Below are 20,680 nucleotides of genomic sequence, written 5' to 3' on the forward strand. Positions count from 1 at the left end.
TGGATTTGTGGTCATAAATGAAAAAAAAACATTTAAAGAGTTTTCATTCTTCTGAGTTAAGATGCTGACAACAATGTAATCCCTTATTACTGTGTTGTGCACCAACATCTATATTTGGTATCCCTGGAAAATTATTCAGGCACTTATTTTGTCTTCTTTAATATCATTTTAGGGTTGTTTTGTTTTGTTTTTGTGTTCTGTAATTATTGCTTTTTTATTTGTGCAGCAGTACAAAAGCCTTAAGAGCAGGGTTGGGAGGACTTTGAAAAGTTATTACTAATGATAATAAAGCTATTTAGTCTAAATAATTGTATAGAGGTTCCTCTGTGTATTTTCCCGCACAATGCTCTGTGTTGGAGTGACTGGCTGCCCTAAAGACTGAAAGCTGAACTTGACTGCCTCCAAAGAATATTACCATAGGGCTGCATCTACCACTGTAACAGACAGTTGCGCCTGAAAGCAAAATACTAGACGCAGCAAAATGTTCAGTAACTACTTGTATAGGTCAGTGCAGCCTGGTAGGAGTGGATATTTGCCAACTTGCTTAAGGCATCATTGTGCTTAGATCCACCCCTATCAGCACTACTTTAAAGACAGGAAAAGAGTGTTGCTCCACTTAAACAATAAGGGCTCCATCCCTAGGGGAGGAGAGTGACTCCTCTGCAATGCACACAACTCATGCCAGACTAGAAGCAATGGGCAGAACCCTGCTACTTTAGCTAGGATCCCCTGTGTGAACTAGTAATTACTGCAGTAGGCAGTGGATCTCCTACACTTAAATAAATTGATTACAATGAAGATGATAAGACTAATAATATCTGTAACTGTAAAGACTGGGCATGTTTCTCCTATCCAGATAACTGGGGCACCTGGACCTTTTCAGCCCCAAATAAATGAATCCTTTGTTTATATTTAATTGGTAGCCCCATTAAGTGCACTATACATCTTTTAAAGTTTTGTATGAAATACTATTTGTCAGACTATCTTCCAAAGCACCCAGAGCTTAGGCTAAGGGCAGTTCTAAAAACACACACACATCTACATTATTTTAGCTGGGTGTGATTGTTTTAATTGTGAGGTTCCCAGGTACTTTATTTCTTTTCACAATGTTTTTTCTTGCAGAGGTAAAAGCCTGCCCACAGCTAATGGCTGAAGAAAAAGCCACTCAGAGGATAAAGGGTGAAACCCAGCCCAGAGCTGATTGTTGAGGGGAAAGTCTGTCACAGGCTGGAGATTAGTGTATATAATATCAGTGTTCAGGAGGATTTATTGCATGTTTCTGTTGGAGTTCTGGCGCCCCCTAGGCACTATCCTGGGCAAGCACAGATGCAATAAAATCCAAAGGGAAATTACTTTATTCTTTTTGTGCAACCAATCTCCCTGCTTAGCTTGTGCTCTCCCCACGGGGCTGTGTGCCCCCTGTCATCTGTGCCTTACACAGCCCCGCACCCTCCACACACACATTCATCCTCTCAGAGTCTTCCCCCAGTCCCCAGCTGTGGAGAGAAGGAGCGAACACGGCGGAATGGAGGAGCGCTAGTCTGCGCTTTCCCGCCTTTCCCCCGCCTCGCGCTGAAGTAACCGCTTCTTCCAGCCGTTGATTTTTGGCGGGCTTGTTATCAGCCTTCCCTCAGACTCGTCCACTAGCTCTGGGCAGAGTTTCAGCCCAGCTGCTTAAACCCTGATCCTGGAGCTGGGTTTTCCCGCTTTCCTAAGCCCTGGGAAGGGTTTTACCCCAGTTTCTCCTCCGCTCCTTGTCCTGTCACGGGCTTGCCCCTCAGTCGTTAGCAGTGGACACGTTTTTACCTGAAAGTCACTGTAAAATCACACACAGCACAACAAGATCTGAGGCCATACAATTAAATTACAGGATTGTATGCTTTTTATTTTGTTTCATTTTACAAATCTCACACATTTATTTTCATTGATGGGTTATGGAACCACCAAAATGTGTTTGAAATACAAACTATTACAGATCTCAGGGCCAAATTCAGCCCTAATTTATGCATGTGCATCTGTCATTGATGTGCATGACATAAATTAGGTTATAAATTAGCTATATATATATACATATATATAAGTCTGTCTATTTTATGGATTAGGTAGTTGAGCTCTGATCCTACAAACATGCAAGACATTACCCAGATCATAGTTAAGCATGTATATGAGTATTTTCAGCATTTTATATGCTAAGAATCAGGACAAGTAATTAATGTATTTGTGGCTTTTTACTACTATTATTATTAATTTTGGTAATCATTTAGGGCTCCATCCTGCAAACACACAAGAATAATTTTTGCTGGATCAGCCCTGTACAATACAGCCAACTCCACCTAACATTGCTACCTGCCCAGGTTTTCCCAGGATCATGACTTTTTTGAGGTAGCTGTCCTGGGAAATCTGTAAGGGTACTCAGTAAACACTGCCAGCTGTCCAGTTTTATGGGTTGTTCAGTTTTATGGAAGTCCTCTTTTTTTTATACCTCAGATATGGCAACAGTAAATTCAAACATTAAAAAATGTTGAGTCAGGACCCTCAAAGTGACATTAGTTAAAAATAATAAGATTAAAAATAATAAATTTTGGGTTCTTTTTATTTTTCTTTAGATTTCTGAGGCTTTAAGGTATACAGAACTTGCTTCACTTTTTCAAGCTTTTCTCTGTATCCCGGGATAGAAACTTACTTTTATTTATTTATTTAATGAGAGCTATGATTCTCATGCATTCTCTTGATTCCAGTAGGTTAAGCTTCAATAAAAACACCCAGTATCTTAAGACTCACAATAAAATGAAGAAAGTTGGCAACACTGTTTATATAATACCACAATTAGATATCATTTTACAAAAGTTTTACAAGACTCATGTAACTATCACATCTAGAAATGAGCAAAATTTAATTATTCTGTTATAGTGATTTTATGTGCACAAATATGTGACACCGGGTCAGATGCGATTAAAGCCATTTTAAACATTTAAAGTGAAATGATAAAGATAGAATAGAAACTCAAACTGTGTGGTCTAGAAATAAAATACCATATGTGCATTCTAATTCACTGTTTTTACTTATAATACCGTCGTGGATTACTCAGAAAGGAAGCATGGCAAACAAAAATTCATTTATATCAAATGTGAATGTACTTTAAAAGTTAATTTCTGTTCATTCTTCCCACAGAATCTCCTGTTTATAATGATGGATTCTGGTCATATCAAATACCTGTTGCAAAAGGAAAGTGTTTAAAAGGTTTTGGGCCTATACAGTATTCTTTAGAACAGCAAATTTATCTCTTTCATTTTCACATCGTGTGCAATGGGTGCAGTGACACTATTTTTCATAAAATAGTTAAACCTTCAGTTCTTATTCATAACCACAAGGCATTCCATTTTGATAATTAACTTTTCAGGGTTTATTATAGCACCACACTTTATAACAATGTTAAAGTTATGGTTAAGTCATCACTTTCCTTTTAATTCCCTATTTTCAGGGACTTATACAAAATTACCCTTTGAATTGAAAGTTATAATGATTTGTTTTCAATTGAAAGGTGAAGATTTTTTAGAATGTTTAAATTTATCAAAAATAAACCTGGACAAAAATAGATGTAACTATGCAAAATATTTTCTTTACTTCAAAAATGTAATAACTGGGGCCCCGATCCTGAAAAGTCTTACTCATGTGGTATAATTTTATGCACATTAATGGTACCACAGAAATCTGTGAGACTACTCGCATAAATAAAGTTAAGAATGCGCCTAAATTGATATACATAAACTGTTACACAAATAATGAAGTGAAGCTGATGAAAAGCTGCGTGTACTTTAGTTATATTTATAATGTGAATTAGAGTTTTTTTTCTACAGGCAGATTTAACTGAAATATAACTTTCACATGGGGAATTTGGAATAGTGAATAAATTATTGCATATTTGGATATTGTGAAAGAAATGAAGAGAAATTTAAGTGACAGTTCATCTCGTAGCACAGCAGGTATCAATCACTTTTTATTACTGTACAATTTGAAAATCATTTTATCAATGTATTTACCCAATTCTGCAAACACTTCCTACTAAGCCAGACCCCAGTGCTCAAATAGAGTTCCACTAAATCTGTACCTTATTGGAGAGTTGAGGTCATAGTGGTAATGTTGAACTCAGTGGAACCATTCACAGAGTGAAGAGTTTAGCACATGTGCAAGTGTTTGCAGGACTGGGGTTTTAGATTGTAAACTCTTCAGTGCAAGGGCCTTGCCTTCATTACGAAGTACCACACTTTCAGGTGACATAAAATAAATAATAAAGATAATAAAAATGGATAGAAATGTTAATTAAGTAATTATCATTTACCCATTTTATGAATGGAAAATGTAGATTGTGTATCCCTTAGCCAGAAGGATTTTATGGCATTCCAACAGTATCTGATACAGTTATTTTAATTTATATTTAGGTTTTCTACCTGTACCACTGTTCAATCAGAAAAAAAGAACCAGACAGCCGCTCACTTCAAATCCACTTAAAAATGAGCCAAGTACGAGCACTGTGACTCATAGTTATAACTTTTCTGCTAGAACAACTGGTAAAATAAGATTTTTTTTTAAAAACAGCATTTAAGGCAGTTTTAATTTTATAATAACATTTTGTAAAAGTTTTAAGTCATCTTTATCTAGAGCTCACAAGCATACTTTAAGTTTTCTGTAGAAAAATTCATTTTGTGAGAGAAAAATATGTTCTACTCTTTTCTGTCCTGCAGCAAGTTTCTTTCTCCTCTGTATAATTAAGCCATTTTAATGTGTGCTTGCAGGGAAGTTGACTTTTTTCTGTTTTAGAGAATGAAGTAGCATGTTGGCATTTAAATGCCACTTGAAATGGTGACCTTTTGGTTTTGGGTGGTTTCAATAGAAATTCAAGGTCCATGTTACAGGATGGAACATTTATAGTGTGCTATTGTAGTCTTGTAAAAGAGAAATAATCTATCCTCAATACTGTGTTTTTAAAAGGCTCTGACATAGAATTCTCCCAGGATTATTTATTGTCATCATTGTTATCCCTACAATCACTGCTTAAAATAAAATTTTTTTTGTGCTTACTACAGACAGTTATAAAACTGGTAGCTTAAGCATCAGTTAGAAAAAAGCGTTAATTAAAACTCACTTTGAAAAAAGTTGTTTAATATCTGGACACAGAAGTGAAATGAAGACAGACACATGGATGGATTTTAAGTAGCAGGGTGAAACTTTTTATTTAACTTAAACACAGGAGAGGCGTGCTACCCACCCATCACCCTATTCTCATGTACCAGGCATTTTAAGTGGTTCCAGTGTGGGAGTTACAGGCTCCTATCAAATAACTCATAACTTGGGGCATGCTTTCATAGAATCATAGAATATTAGGGTTGGAAGAGACCTCAGGGGGTCGTCTAGTCTAATCCCCTGCTCAAAGCAGGACCAACACCAACTAAATCATCCCAGCCAAGGCTTTGTCAAGCCAGGCCTTAAAAGCCTCTAAGGATGGCCTCCACCACCTCCCCAGGTAACCCATTCCAGTGCTTCACCACCCTCCTAGTGAAATAGTGTTTCCTAATATCCAACCTATACCACGCCCACTGCAACTTGAGACCAGTGCTCCTTGTTCTGTCATCTTTCCTCGGTCAACTTCCCCCCCCCCCCACGACTCATCTTGCTGAGTCCAGCCAATCCCCTCCATCAAGGGAACAGAGAGTGAAGAAGGGAGGGGACCTCCACCCACATGAGCCACAACATCTGACCCTATCCCATAAGCCCAATGCCCATTAGCAAAATCCCATGTCTTTTACCTCTGGGAACCCTTATTTTATCCTTTTAATGGCACTGGAAACCAGCTGCAAGTTGTGTTGAATTAGCAACTCCACCAAGTATCTCTGTTAGGTACTAAATGCATTTCTGCCTAATCTACTGTGGCTTGGAGGTACTACAAGGAAGGCTAAAAAGCTCTCTGTGCCTCTGGCAATTGATCCTTATAAGAAAAAATTCCTTCCTGACCCCAAATGGGCAATCGGTGAGACCTGCAGCATCTGTAAGGCTTGATTCCCCTTCTTAGTTCACGGTGGGTAGGGTGGGGCTACTGGAATGGAGCCAAAAGAGACTTCACATGGCCCATCCTCCCTGTTATATCCCTGGAGCTGGGGGATGTGAGCCAGTCAGTGTCCCTCCCCTCCAACTGGACAAGGGGTACCAAAGACTCCAGTAGGGCATGGGCACAGCAGAAGGTGCCTGGTGTCCTTCAGCAAGTATCTCCCTCCCTCACTGCTGGGACTGTCCCTTTCCCCACCAGCTCATCAAGTTCCCCCACCTGTTGAGGCAGGTGGGTGTGGGTGGCATTTGGTTTTTTATGTGCATAAAGCACACACATAAGTCTTTGCAGGAGAGGGCCTAAGTATATTTAGTACATACACGTATTTTCAATTTTTACCCATATGTCATCCTTTGTCTTTTAAGAATTAGGGTGGGAAGTTGCAAAGCCAGAGCTGGCTCAACTACAGAAAACAACAAACAGTGGGTATGTAAAACCAAACTTTTTTGCCTTCTAGTTTTCTTTTAGCGACTTACTCATTTAATTATTTTATAAAATACAATTCACATGTTTAACCTATAATCAGGCTGCTACTCTGTCATTCTAACATTTAAAATGTTTCTTTGAAAGCCAAATAGAACCTTCTATGGCTCCTTCCCTGTTGAAACAAAGCACATCAAAGCCGAATATATCAAATACTGGAAAGAACCTGAATATTTTGAGGTTGGTAACATTTAGAATTTCTTATTATCATTAAACAGAAAAATACTTATTCTCATGTGAAAGTAAATCTGATATTTCTTATTTTTTCATGTTCTTATAACATTCAAAAGAAACTTTCTGAGTCTCAGATAATTGCCATGCTTCCCAACCTATATTCTAGTTCTGAGCCAACATCCACTGAAATCAATGGCAATTTTTCCTTTGACTGTAGTGTACTTTGGATCAGGTGTAAAAGCCTAATCCTGCAGTCTTTACATAGGCAGCACTCTAATAATCAATGAAAATTTGCCTATCAGACAACTCTGAGCTGGTAATGTTGCTTATCTAATTTATCTTTTAACTAATAATTTATTTCTAATGGTATATTAGCCTCTTTGGGCATGATTATCAGGTATGTATACTGCAAATTTTGTATACTTTCAAACCAAATTTGCATTTTTATTTCAGTGGTTCCAATTCAGCAAAACATTGTTTATTTGCTGAATCAGGAACTACATAAATAAGTGCTTAGAAATGAAAGGTGATCAATAGAGAGCCAGTAGAACTTGAATAATTAGGAAGAATTCCAGAGTCCAATTTGTTTCTTCTAATTTCAGATGTGATTTCAAAAAATAATCTTCAGTTGCAAAATCTGGATTCTTTAATGCACCTTCCCATTTAAATTGGTAAATGGTACAAATAAACACAATTTGTTGTTAAAATCTCAAAACATATACTCCACACATGGAAGGGTCTGTTTCTGCCTCCATGCCATAGGTCATATCATGCCAAGAATTTTCAAGCAGAACTATTTAACCATGCTGAATTCTGCTTAAAATTTGGTGCTCTGATATAGTCTTATGTGACAAACTCCTACTGACTAAATTGGGAGATGTGGTTGTGAATGAGGGCAATTATTGCCCATTATTTATACGGAAAAAAGTTTAAGCAAACTTGAATCTTAACTGGAAACAGAGTAGCAGCCGTGTTAGTCCGTATTCGTAAAAAGAAAAGGAGTACTTGTGGCACCTTAGCGACTGTTCAAATTTGTTAGTCTCTAAGGTGCCACAAGTACTCCTTTTCTCTTAACTGGAAAGTCAGTATTGAGCCTTACTACAATCCAGGCAAGTGGTTGCTTGGGGCTATGCTCTTTCAGAGGCCACACACCCCATGGAAACATTCCTATCTGCAGAATAGTTATCTCTTTCTATTTCCAGCTGCAAGATCAGTGGGAGAGAAAGTATCTTTCTGACAAGACCTCCCTAACTTCACCTCCAGTGGCAGGACTGGAGGTGGAAGCAGTTAATTGGCTTTCTTTATGACGTGTAAGGTCCTGAAATCATAAGGCCAGCCTTACAGCCAATTGTAGGAGGAATTTTTGAGTAGTGACCCTGGGATGAGGGTTCACAAAGAATTCTTTTCTATAATTTGGAGAAGTTGCATTTACAGTGTATTTAATTTGAGAAAATCATTTTAAGACCCTGATTCAGGAAAGCATCCCTGTTCAAGACACCAGTTAAGCACATGTTTAAAACCCATTGAAGTTAAGCACGTGTAAAATTAACCACATGCTTAATCACTATCCTGAATAAGGATGAAGTTAAGCACTTGTTTAAGTACTTTATCAGGGCTTAAAGAAATACAGAGTGTTTTTTTAAAAAGGTCACAGAATAATCTATGGAATGCACTTTGAATATGCAGGTCAATATTTCAGTACTGTGATATTGAACCATATATAATGGTTTCTTCTGCAGAGCAGAAGAAAAGAATACCAATGCTAAAGTTTGGAACAGAAATGAGCATATGTCACCAAGTAACAGAACCAATATGATATCTGATAGTGGAATCATTCGAAAGTTTGAGAATATCTCAAATAGTCTGAGAACTGTTGAGCAGCACAAACTACCTGACCATCATAAGGCATCACAGTATATTGAGACAACTGTAACAGGACAAATATATTCATCCAAAGCACAATGGCCAGTTATATCCAGCACCACATCAAGAAGCCTACAGGATCATAGTCCATCATATACATTTAAACAAAATAAAGTTAATGAAAAACAATTTGATCATGTTCCAGAAGACAAAATGATTCAGGTAAAATTTTGGGGAGTAGGAAGGGGAAGAAATTACAGGCCTCAGGACATTTCCCAAGAAAATAATAAGGGGACAGATGCCTGTTGGGGGAGGAAAAGTTGTTTGAGGGAAGATGAAGCCACCATGAATTCTAGCTTTGGGAGGCATCCATGAATTCAACTTTGGGAGGCCTTAGAATTAAGATTTTCATATTAAAATAACCTAAAATTTCCAAACATTCACAATTACCACTACGCCCTATGATCACACACACACCCTGGTCAGCCTCCTGCTCAGAGTCCTGGCCTTTTCTTAGAATTGTCCCAGGAAATTTTGTTGAAATGTTGGCAGCAACATTTTTGAATTGTGTTAATAGAATAGAATAGATTTTAATCTATTCTTCTGTTCTTTAAACCTCTATTTACTTTTGGTGCATCCCTCACTCTTGCATTTATTTTTTATTTTTCCTAAATGCAATTTCCCTATCAAAAATAGCACAAATTTAGACTAAGCAATGTTTCCATTGCTTATGTTTTTAACATAAAACATAAAACATCATCCTACCTAAAGATATAACTTTCTTTTTCTCTGTACCCCCATGCCATGCTCAGCATTCACAAATGAATGATAATTATCTATTTGGTCAATGTTGACTTACATGATAGTACAGTATAAACCAGAAACAGAATAAGCTGTTCATTATTTATTAGATTTATTTGTGTATGCTTTAGACAACTGCTAGTCATGACTTTGTTTCTATCTGCTACTCAGTATGAAATAGGCAGCACAAATTTGTGTGTTTCAAGCATGTTTATATTATTTCTTTGTCTTGCCAGCAACTGTTTTCTACTTGACTGGACTCAAATCAGTGGTCTGGTGCATATCCATGGGATTTTGTCAAGTCCTACTTGTTCTCTCCAATTAGTGCGGATTTTGGGACTTGTGTTCTGAAGTCATTTAGACACGTTAGAAAGTCCAATTCCTAAATAAAATCTTCATTTTATTAAATGCCTTTTGTATAGGTGTGGGTATGAAGGAGGATTGTGTGACCATTGTTTTGAATAGGGGTGCTTATTTATTTGAACAGAAACAGTAGTCTGTTGTGTGACTTTTGTGATTTCATAAAACAAGTTATACTGGAAGTGGTTTATTGATGCTTTATTAATCTAAATAAATTAAATAATGTGTTTATTTTAAATACTGGATAATTAACATAAGAACAATGTGTAACTATCTATCTGACTTTAAAGACTGTAAAGGTCTCTATTTAACCTGAGTTCTCATCTTTCTCTGAAAGAAAGTTCCAGCATATCAATTAAAAGTTAAAGAAAAAGACAATTCTCTCCGAATTATAAGTGCAGTCATTGAAAGTATGAAGCATTGGAGCCAGTATACTTATAAAACTGCACTATTATTTGAAGTGTTAGGTATGTATAGTAGTTTATGCTATAGTTAAGAATATTGGTGGGTCAGTCCCACAAAGACAATGCAGTTTTTACAGTAGAGTGACAATAGTCAAAATATTTAAAGTACCAGTTCTCAAATGTTGATTAATATTTGACCCATTTTCCTTTTAATATTGATATAAGCCTCCAATTAATTTCATATCTGGACAATTGTCTATATATCAAAGGTGACCAAAATATGAGCATGGCAAAATGAAAAGTATCACCCTACAATATTTAAACTTTCCCCATCTTAATATTTCTACTATTGTCTTGATTTCTGTTATAATATTTTCTAGCCAAGGTTCAAGGGCAGTATAAAATGAATTGTGCTAATTTAATCTGGGGTTTAGGCTGATAAAAATAGGTGTGGAGTTTCCAAGGGATGAAAACTCTATTCAGGATTTTGTAGCACTGTGCAAAGCAGCCACAACTCCACTTACAGGTGGGTAGAAAGGTAAAGGTATAGAGGACAGCACATCACCAAAAGTGAGCTGGCTGAAAAAGGGAGATGGCCATGGTGACTAGAGAGTCTGCTGATATAGCTCTCTGAAGAAGTTCCTTTTGGTAGAGTTCTCATTGAATCATAGAATATCAGGGTTGGAAGGGACTTCAGGAGGTCATCTAGTCCAACACCCTGCTCAAAGCAGGACCAATCCCCAACTAAATCATCCCAGCCAGGGCTTTGTCAAGCCTGACCTTAAAAACTTCTAAGGAAGGAGATTCCACCACCTCCCTAGGTAACGCATTCCAGTGTTTCACCACCCTCCTAGTAAAAAGTTTTTCCTAATATCCAACCTAAACCTCCCCCACTGCAACTTGAGGCCATTAGTCCTTGTTCCGTCATCTGCTACCACTGAGAACAGTCTAGATCCATCCTCTTTGGAACTCCCTTTCAGGTAATTGAAAGCAGCTATCAAACCCCCCTCATTCTTCTCTTTCGCAGACTAAACAATCCCAGTTCCCTCAGCCTCTCCTCATAAGTCATGTGTTCCAGTCCCCTAATCATTTTTGTTGCCCTCCACTGGACGTTTTCCAATTTTTCCACATCCTTCTTGTAGTGTGGGGCCCAAAACTGGACACAGTACTCCAGATGAGGCCTCACCAATGTTGAATAGAGGGGAACTGTCATGTCCCTCGATCTGCTGGCAATGCCCCTACTTATACATCCCAAAATGCCATTGGCCTTCTTGGCAACAAGGGCACACTGTTGACTTATATCCAGCTTCTCATCCACTGCGACTCCTAGGTCCTTTTCTACAGAACTGCTGCCTAGCCATTCAGTCCCTAGTCTGTAGCGGTGCATGGGATTCTTCCGTCCTAAGTGCAGGACTCTGCACTTGTCCTTGTTGAACCTCATCAAATTTCTTTTGGCCCAATCCTCTAATTTGTCTAGGGCCCTCTCTATCCTATCCCTACCCTCCAACGTATCTACCTCTCCTCCCAGTTTAGTGTCATCTGCAAACTTGCTGAGGGTGCAATCCACGCCATCCTCCAGATCATTAATGAAGATATTGAACAAAACTGGCCCCAGGACTGACCCTTGGGGCACTCCACTTGATATCGGCTGCCAACTAGACATGGAGCCATTGATCACTACCCGTCGAGCCCGACAATCTAGCCAGCTTTCTATCCACCTTATAGTCCATTCATCCAGCCCATACTTCTTTAACTTACTGGCAAGAATACTGTGGGAGACTGTATCAAAAGCTTTGCTAAAGTCAAGGAACAACACGTCCACTGCTTTCCCCTCATCCACAGAGCCAGTTATCTTGTCATAGAAGGCAATTAGATTAGTCAGGCATGGCTTGCCCTTGGCGAATCCATGCTGACTGTTCCTGATCACTTTCCTCTCCTCTAAGTGCTTCAGAATTGATTCCTTGAGGACCTGCTCCATGATTTTTCCGGGGACTGAGGTGAGGCTGACTGGCCTGTAGTTCCCAAGATCCTCCTCCTTCCCTTTTTTAAAGATGGGCACTATTTTAGCATTTTTCCAGTCATCCGGGACCTCCCCCGATCGCCATGAGTTATGGGATGTAATACAAATTAAAACTGTCTCCCTCATTTGAAGGAACCTTTACACACAGCAGAGGTGAAAACACTACATGATCCCAAAGGGATGAATTTCCCTCCAGCCACAACAGGTTTAGCTGACACAAAAAAGTCCTCTTTACATCTTTCTGTGGCTGATTTGATTAACTGTGCCCACTATCTAAAACCTGTCTGTACTTAGAAAACTGGGGCAGAATTTTAGTGGTGAAGCCTGGAACTTTGTCTATAAAATCTGAATTCTTTGATAAAAGGATGAGCACAACCTAAATTCTTCATATACCCGAGAGACTAATCCACACTGTATAAAAAGCCATCACAACATCAGTTAAGAGTGTAGTAGCAGGCTTTCTTTCTATTTTTCAGGATTATTACATTTTTAAAAGAATTAAAATAATTAAAGCTTGAGACATTATTGAAACTAAGAAACAGAAAGAAAATTTGCATTGAAAAATCCGGCTAACAAGGGTACCAGAGTTCTGCAATAACTTTTTAATAGCATTAACCTGGGAATCAGTCCAAACCTGGAGTTCTTCTGAATATGAATTATTTTTACAACCTATTTCACTTTTGACTTTTATTGAGGTTACCTAAAAACAGAATTTGACAAAGGAAGCTAGAGATGCCCAATTGTTTTAAGAGTTGGGGTGGCTGGGAATACCAAATGTAACATGAATTCATGGACTCTTTTACGTTGGAAATGTTGGTTACAAATTTTAATGGTTTAGAAGTGATTTGCATATATGAGTAAGTACAGCTTTAAGAAAACTGGTTGTCTCGTGCACCAGTACCTAGGGAGCTAATCAGTTTATAATCATGCTTACGAAAAGTACAGTTTTTCACCTACTTCACAGAGACAAAATATGTGAATTTACTATTAGTGTGCCATATATAGCCCTTAATTTGCAGTAGAATTCCCACTGATGTCAGTGGAAACTGTGCTAGTTAGAAGACTGACATCAGTATGTTGCTTAGTATTTTTGTCTATTGAATATTAATGTCACTTAATATTTGTAGATCACAGGCTTTAATAGTGCTCTCCTGTTTACATCCTGGTTTACTTCTTGACATATTGTTTAGGCACACTTGATTCTGCAGTCACACCTGGAGCATATGGAGCAAAAAGTTTTGTCTTGAGAGATGGAAAGGAGAGTCTGCCATGTGTATTTTATGAAATTGTAAGTATTTTCTGTGTTTATACAGAATACACTATATGTGGTGCAGTTAGGAGGCTAATAACATGTATTCTGTTAACACTAACTTCTAATGTATAAAAGAAAGTTAAAAGCTGTATTGTTCACTTTCCATACAAACTGCTTCTTGGGTCTGCGGCAGTAAATACAGTTGCATTTCAGGCAAGCCCAAATCCCTGTTTTGCCAAAACTTGTTGAGAAATGTTTGTACAAGTGTCTTGGGGCTTTCTCGGATCAAATTAAATTTGAGAAGAGTTTGTTTAGCTTGTGGAAAACTGGATTGGGATTTTGGAGGGAAACATCTATATAGCAGAGAAGTTATGGGGCAAAGTTAATTCTTTTTCAAGGTGTGCTCTGCATATTTTTATTTGTAGTTTACACACACCAACCCCTTGGTGCTACTGAGCTTTTGCAGACCTCTAGAAAAGGTGTACCTGTCTGGATGGCATGAACATGCCTTCATAGCACTGACCATTCAGAAATGAGGCTATAAAAGGGCCATGCAGTTCTGGGCTTACATAATTGCCTATTATCTGTGGCAGTGGTTCTCAAAGTTTTATATGGGTGACCCCTTTCACACAGCAAGCCTCTGAGTGTGACCCCCTTTATAAATTAAAACACTTATTTTTATATTTAACACTATTATAAATGCTTGAGGTGAAGTGGGGTTTGGGGGTGGAGGCTGACAGCTCACGACCCCCCATGTAATAACCTTGTGATTTCCTAAGGGGTCTTGACCCCCAGTTTGAGAACCCCTGATCTACGGCTAGCTGCAGATGTAGGAAAATCCTCTTTGTACCCAGAGGAGTTTTATTTATATAATTTGGCCAAAGTTCAATTCTTCTCACAAAGAACATATAACAGGAAGTTTTCTGTTACCTCAGTTTGTTGATTTTTTTTTATGATAATTTGTGCGTACCTCAGGATAGACTTGGGCCAAAGTTATTGTGAGTCTTTTGTCAGTGAGAACCCAGTATCTCCCCTTTCTGTTCACTGCTAAGACATCTTCTCATCTGACTTTGTGGCACTGCAGCTTCCCTCAGAACATATTATTTTCCGCAGCTCCCTTCTTGTAATGGAACCACTTTTCCTAAGAGTTGTAGGGACAGCAATTGACAAAAGAAGAAGTTCTTGGGGTGTAGCTCCTGTGCAGCCATGCTGCCAGAGAGTGGTCAAAACCTGCAAGGGACTGTAGAGCTGATGTAGCCCGCAAACATTACCTAGCCTCCAGGAATCCCCAACTAACAGTATTATTCTTCAGACATTTTGAAGAGCTTAGTTCATGTCAGAAAAGGGAATTAATTTTAACCTTTTGATTATTATACTTTTGAAATAGGATCGGGAGCTTCCAAGACTAATTAGAGGTAGAGTCCACAGGTGCATGGGAAACTATGACACAAAAAGAAACATCTTCAAGTGTGTATCTGTAAGATCTGCAACTGTTGTAGAACAAAGAACTTTCCAAGAATTTGTTAAAACTTCAGATGTCGAGATGAGAGAATGTGTGAAAACAATGAATGAAGTTTAAAGTAATGTTTATTTAAGCAGTAATTTAAAGATGAGATCACACTCCTGTTGATCAATTAGCATAAAGGCTGCACATCTTGAGTATTTACAAAAGCTCATATTAAAAGTATTCTTTTATTAAATACTTGAAAGCACAATTATAGTATGTGTTATGTAAAAATTAAAATAAAATTGTTCTGGTTTGTTTCTACCATTATATTTCTTTGTTCACTGTGCTAGATTTTTTGTTGTGTGGTTTGATAGATTTTACTGAAGGAATATGATCAAAATACAGGCAGTCCTCAGACTTACGACACAACTGGTTCCTTACAATTGCATTGTAAATTGGAACTCGGAACCTCAATCTACTCCACTGTGAGACTGAGCGTCGTAAACTCAAAACCTATAGTCATAAGTCAAATCAGGGTGTCCATGTAGAAGCATCATAAGTGCAGTTCTTCGTAACTCGAATGTCATAAAGTCGAGGACTGCCTGTATTACATTTTGGTGACAAATACATGAATTTATACAGACGCTCAACTTTTAGCTAAACTCATGTGCCCTGAATGTAAACAATGAATGGATTTCGCAGTGTTATCATGGAAAGTGGAGGGAGCATCCCATTCATAGCACAGTTTCCCACCCCTTTTGTCTAACATTGAGGGTACAGTTGTAAGGCCCATAGAAGGCTGAACTGGGAGATGTCCATCCCCCTTCCACCAACCCCACAGACAATCCACTGAAGAGTTAAAAATTTAGTCTTAACCCTTTAAGGGGAAAAGAGTAGGGGAGAATTACGGGGAGCAGGAGAGAGTGCAGAAGTATAGGGCTTCTCCATAGATGGTCTTAGCTTGTAAAGGATCTCAAAATGTCTGAGAGTATAGGGCTGAATCCACTGCCCACTCTGAGGGGAACCCGTTCACCCAAATTATTTACTGGATCCTCATACCATTTTCATCCGCTTGGGCCTTGCCTGTTGGTTTCTCCATGAGAGGAGGCAGTCTAGCCTCATTTCAGAAATTTACTGAGAATTATATGGTCAGTCAGTGCAAGTGTAAGTAACTGGAGCAAAATAAGGCACTAATTCCATCATTAACCTAAATGGCTTAGAAAAATCAGATAATCAATTCTAAGTGAGTTTATTGTTGCTTTTCAGTACGTTTGTTCCAAGAAATTATTTTGTACTTATATATGGTCAATATTTTGAAATAATTCATTTTAAGAATAAATGTTTTTTAAAAATTGATTTTCATTGCTGATAAACATATATTATATGTAGATCCATATTCTGACTGGCTCTGAACACTCGATGAAAAATCACCTCTGAGCAGAAAGTCAGCGCACAGCCTGTGCACTACTGTAGTATTACTTAAGTCTTCAAAATAGGCATCTGTCATAAAAGTTGCAGCCAGCATTGAAACTGGGCTGCAGAAGTTGCCTCCCTTTTTGGCTCTCCCAAAACCCCTGTAGAAGTTCTACAGGCTAACATAACAGGCTTCATCCCAGAACAGCTTGGCAGTGCCTATCTTAGGTATTTATCTGGTCCCCATTACTGAAGTATCCAATTGCCTCAATCTTTAATGTATCCTCAACATCCATGCAAAGTAGGGAAGTACTATTATCCCTATTTTACAGATGGGAACTGAGGCACACAGCAACAGTAAGTGAATTGCCCAAAGCCATGCAAGAGGTGGGAGAACCTGCTTCTCCCAAGTCTCAGGATAGCAGCCTACTACCAACTGGATCATTATTTGTACAGGCCAGGGATCACAAACTGTATGTTTGCATGCCTATGTTCCTATACACGGACACCTATATAGATTATTCCTATTGTGGCCATTTCCTTATCCCCTCAGTCTCTTCCCTTAAAGTAACTGCTGTGCATCATTTCTGGCTGCAACTGTAAAACAAAAGCAAAGTCAGGAAAATAGTGAACAATGTGAATTATTTTATTACACAGTGTTGGCAATTGTAAATTTCACATTGAAAATAATTGAAATATTTTATTCAACAAGTCAAATACAGAAAACAGTTAATATTCTAAAAAGGAGGCAGCTAGTCAACGCAGAAACACAGTAATGGAAAATACAGCTTTTAGTTACACTTAAAAAATTATATATTTAGAATAAAACTTGAACCTGATCCAGTAAATTTTCTGGTTTTTTTAACAAGGAAACTATATTATACACAATATAACTCACAGACAATCCTCATTAAAAAAGTGATTTATCAGTGTTAGCAAATGTATTTGTAGTAATTCCCCCTATTTAAGTTCCAGAGGAACTTCTGCAGTATATGCTTTGCTTACTCTGGTTTGAGTCAGTTACAGTATGATCTCTACCCAGAGTTATAAATTGGCTCTGAACAAGAACCTTTTACATAGCAATTCTGTCTACCTCATTTTAGATGTCACCAGTCTCTATTAAGTCTACGTTATTTCCTTTCAATGTTTAAAATTATTTAAAGGACGTTCAATATGGAAGCATCAGTTTCACTCTTTCTTAGAAAGTAGAGGATACTGTGGAAAAAAAAAACTTGAGTTTTTAACTTGATTGTTCAAAACACCGAAAATAAATTTTCAATATGTAGTTTGGTATAGCAATATTGAAAATTTTAAGACCCCTACTGCGAAAGTAGGTGAAAGTTATAAAGGAATTTCAGACTATGCATCCAATCCTGCAAACATTTTCACATGTAAGTCATTTTATTCACATGTGTAATCCTACTGATTTCAATGGGATTACTGATGGGCACAATTCTGCACAAATAAAGATATTTTTATAAGTGGTGACAGGATTGGGCCCTCTGTGTCTACTAGATATATTATGGGTATTAATAGAAATCTAAAATTATTTTACTTTTGGTAAGCAATAAAATCTTTGCAAAAATGTTTTCTAATTTACACTAACAAATCACTTTTTCTAGTGAAACATCAAGTGAACAATCGTAAACATCACACAAAACAGAGAAAAACCCACAGAATACAATTTTTACACATTGTATAACATTTTCAGTGGTTGATGAGAATTTTTTTATATATTGATCCTGTCTTGTATAATTGTTCTATTGTAAAGGCACAGGTTGGTTAGGAAAGAAAAGCCTGCATCTCTCTTTACTTTGTGGTTATGGTTTTTTTATGTGTTTATTTTCTCACTTTTTACCTTCTGAATCTTATATGAAGCTTTCCAATCTATTCCAGCAATTTATGAAAAGAAGAGCATAAGACATTACTAAAAATGCTACATGCTACATACAGAGAAGACTGAAGTCTATTCTGCCTACTTTAGGAGGGCAGAGGAAATTCCTTCAGCCTCATTTTTGTTAAATATTTAGAAGATTTCATTCCTTAGTTCTCTATAACAAAAACCATAGAGCTCTCTCTATTTGCTTTATTCAGCTTTGAAATATGCATTTTAAAACATTAATAATGTAATTGAATTATATTATAAATGTATGTGCATAATTTGCCCTTTGGAGCTCATGATGATGTAACAATCAGCTACTTTAGAAAATAATGTAATGCTTAATTAATTTGAGTTTAGAAGGCTTCACAATGTAAACAAGAGATTGTATTTCTTTGATAAATATTGGAATAAAGTAAAGTGATTGTTCTATCAGTTCTCATTTTCTTATATTTCCTCAACATTTCTCTATCTGTCCCTTCACACACATTTTTCAGAAAACAAGAAATTCAGGAATAACCATTACTCCGGCTTCCGTAAATAACCAAAAAAGAGAGAGACGAGCTGTGTGAGGTAATATCTTTTGTTAGACCAGTTTTTTGAGCTTACATAGAGCTCTTCTTCAGCTCTTCTTTCAAAGCTCTGTGTAATCTTGAAAGGTTGTCTTTCTTACCAACAGAAGGTGGGTTAATAAAAGGTATTACCTCACCCACCTTGTCTCTAATACCCTGGGACCAAATGGCTACAACAACACTGCATACTACTAACAAAGATGATAGATTTGATCAGTTGGTTCACAGGACGAAATAAAAAGCAGAAAAGTAAGGTTCAGTATTAAAATATAATCTAAGAGGTTCAGTTCCGTACTAGTAAATATTAAAAATAAATAACATCCTCATGACCTAGATACTGGATGGGAATTTTACTGTAATTTTAAAGGAGAAATATGGCAATGGAGTAATATTAGAACCCAATCATTCTTTTTTTTAAGGCATGTGGTGCATTTGTTTGAATCCTTGGTGGTAATGAAACCAAAAATGCCATTCCTGGAACTAGACTTCATAAATTTCACACAAAAAATATCCATCAGACGTGACATTTTTCTAGTCAACATTACATTGGATGATATTGAGTCAGAGTCTGCCACATACTCACACTGAGTAGTATTTTACTCCACAAGAAATCACATTCACATGGAGCAAGATTCTAGTCAGCATGAGTAAGGCCACCATACTCTGGCCCTTTCTGCCTTGCAACATGATGAAATGCGCACAGGTACCTTTGCCATCGGACGCGTATGTTTTGTAAATGAATTTTTTACCTTACAGGCTTATAAAAACCCCTAAACTAGAAATAATTGTATGCAATTCCATGCAAAATAATAATCTAAGAACTACGGTAAAACAAATGCACTCTTCCTCTTAATATATTTTTCTCCTTTTTAAGCTATTTTAGTATTGGGCCTTTTGAAAAGGTTAGATCTCTTTAGCAAAAAGTTAGCTAAAATGTATAGCAATCACTATGGAGGCTATACTTTCCAATTGTTAGACCAGTATTAAAACATGTGCCTACAAACTACAGTATTCAGGCACACTCCTAACATGCATTGATTAAAAACAAACAAACAAAAGCACTTTTTGTTGCATACATCTTTTTTCATAGATAAGCTTCATTTTAGGCTCTGGTTTCTAGCAGGCTTTTTCCCCCACTCATAATAACTATAACAAAATATCATTATCAGATTTAAAATTATTGGGTTCATAAAACTTCTGATATTTAATAACATATAAAAGAGAACTGAGGCTTTTAACAGATTTACTATTTTGAGACATAAAATAAATTGTTTGGGAGGTAGACAGATGTTTTGAGGATAAACAGATTTTTTGACTAAGGCATTAAGCCATTATAAGTTTAGAGCAGCGTAAAGGCTGCTAATTAGTCTTATTTCAATTCCAGAGTGTTAGCTTCTCATGCTTATGGAAGACTATCAGTGCACTTTTGGTCTTTGTGATTCTGACCCTCTATCTCCCTCTCCCTTTTTTTTTTTTTTTTTTTTAGCCATACAGCTAAAAGGAAGTGCTATAATACTTTCTGCCCATTGATTGACAGGAATGTTTTGCTGTTAAATACTAATAAAATACTATAAAATAGTAGGTATTGGAGTTGGAGATATGTGCTCTTTTGGTGCATATTTTGCAAAGAATGGTAAAAAGACAGATAACATGACTCCAACAATTGCCAACATGTACCCCCATCCAATCTGGCAGTCTCCTGCATAGTATATGCTTGAATTCTCACAGAATTTCTTCACTGTAGCAGAGCTGAGACCAAAAGGATAAACCAAAAGTCCAGACGCCATGATGAATACTAGAAAAAAAAAGAGAAATTTTTAATAAACTAGACCTCTGTAGTTGTAGGGAGGAATCATATTGAGAACACTAGGAATGATATATAATTACATGGTGAATGTGTGCAAAGATGTAC

The 20,680-nt window shown here is 37.2% G+C and overlaps 2 protein-coding genes across 2 annotated transcripts in view; one reads left to right on the top strand and one right to left on the bottom strand.

Annotated features, from left to right (window-relative positions):
• Positions 1-3,940: 3,940 nt before the first annotated feature.
• Positions 3,941-15,036, top strand: SPATA22 (spermatogenesis associated 22). Its single transcript, XM_073316008.2, has 7 exons — positions 3,941-3,983; positions 4,440-4,568; positions 6,466-6,526; positions 8,497-8,842; positions 10,119-10,248; positions 13,396-13,493; positions 14,845-15,036. Exons 1-7 carry the CDS (start codon positions 3,941-3,943, stop codon positions 15,034-15,036), a joined length of 999 nt encoding a protein of 332 aa, XP_073172109.2.
• A 2,009-nt stretch (positions 15,037-17,045) lies between these two features.
• Positions 17,046-20,680, bottom strand: part of LHFPL7 (LHFPL tetraspan subfamily member 7) — a 150,174-nt gene continuing 146,539 nt past the window's right edge. The window contains exon 3 of the mRNA XM_073315521.2: positions 17,046-20,563. Coding sequence (XP_073171622.1) covers positions 20,337-20,563 — 227 coding nt within the window. The 3' untranslated portion in view covers positions 17,046-20,336. The remainder of the gene's footprint in view (positions 20,564-20,680) is intronic.

Source organism: Lepidochelys kempii, chromosome 17 (assembly GCF_965140285.1).
Source record: "Lepidochelys kempii isolate rLepKem1 chromosome 17, rLepKem1.hap1, whole genome shotgun sequence".
NCBI classification, from domain to species: Eukaryota; Metazoa; Chordata; order Testudines; family Cheloniidae; genus Lepidochelys; species Lepidochelys kempii.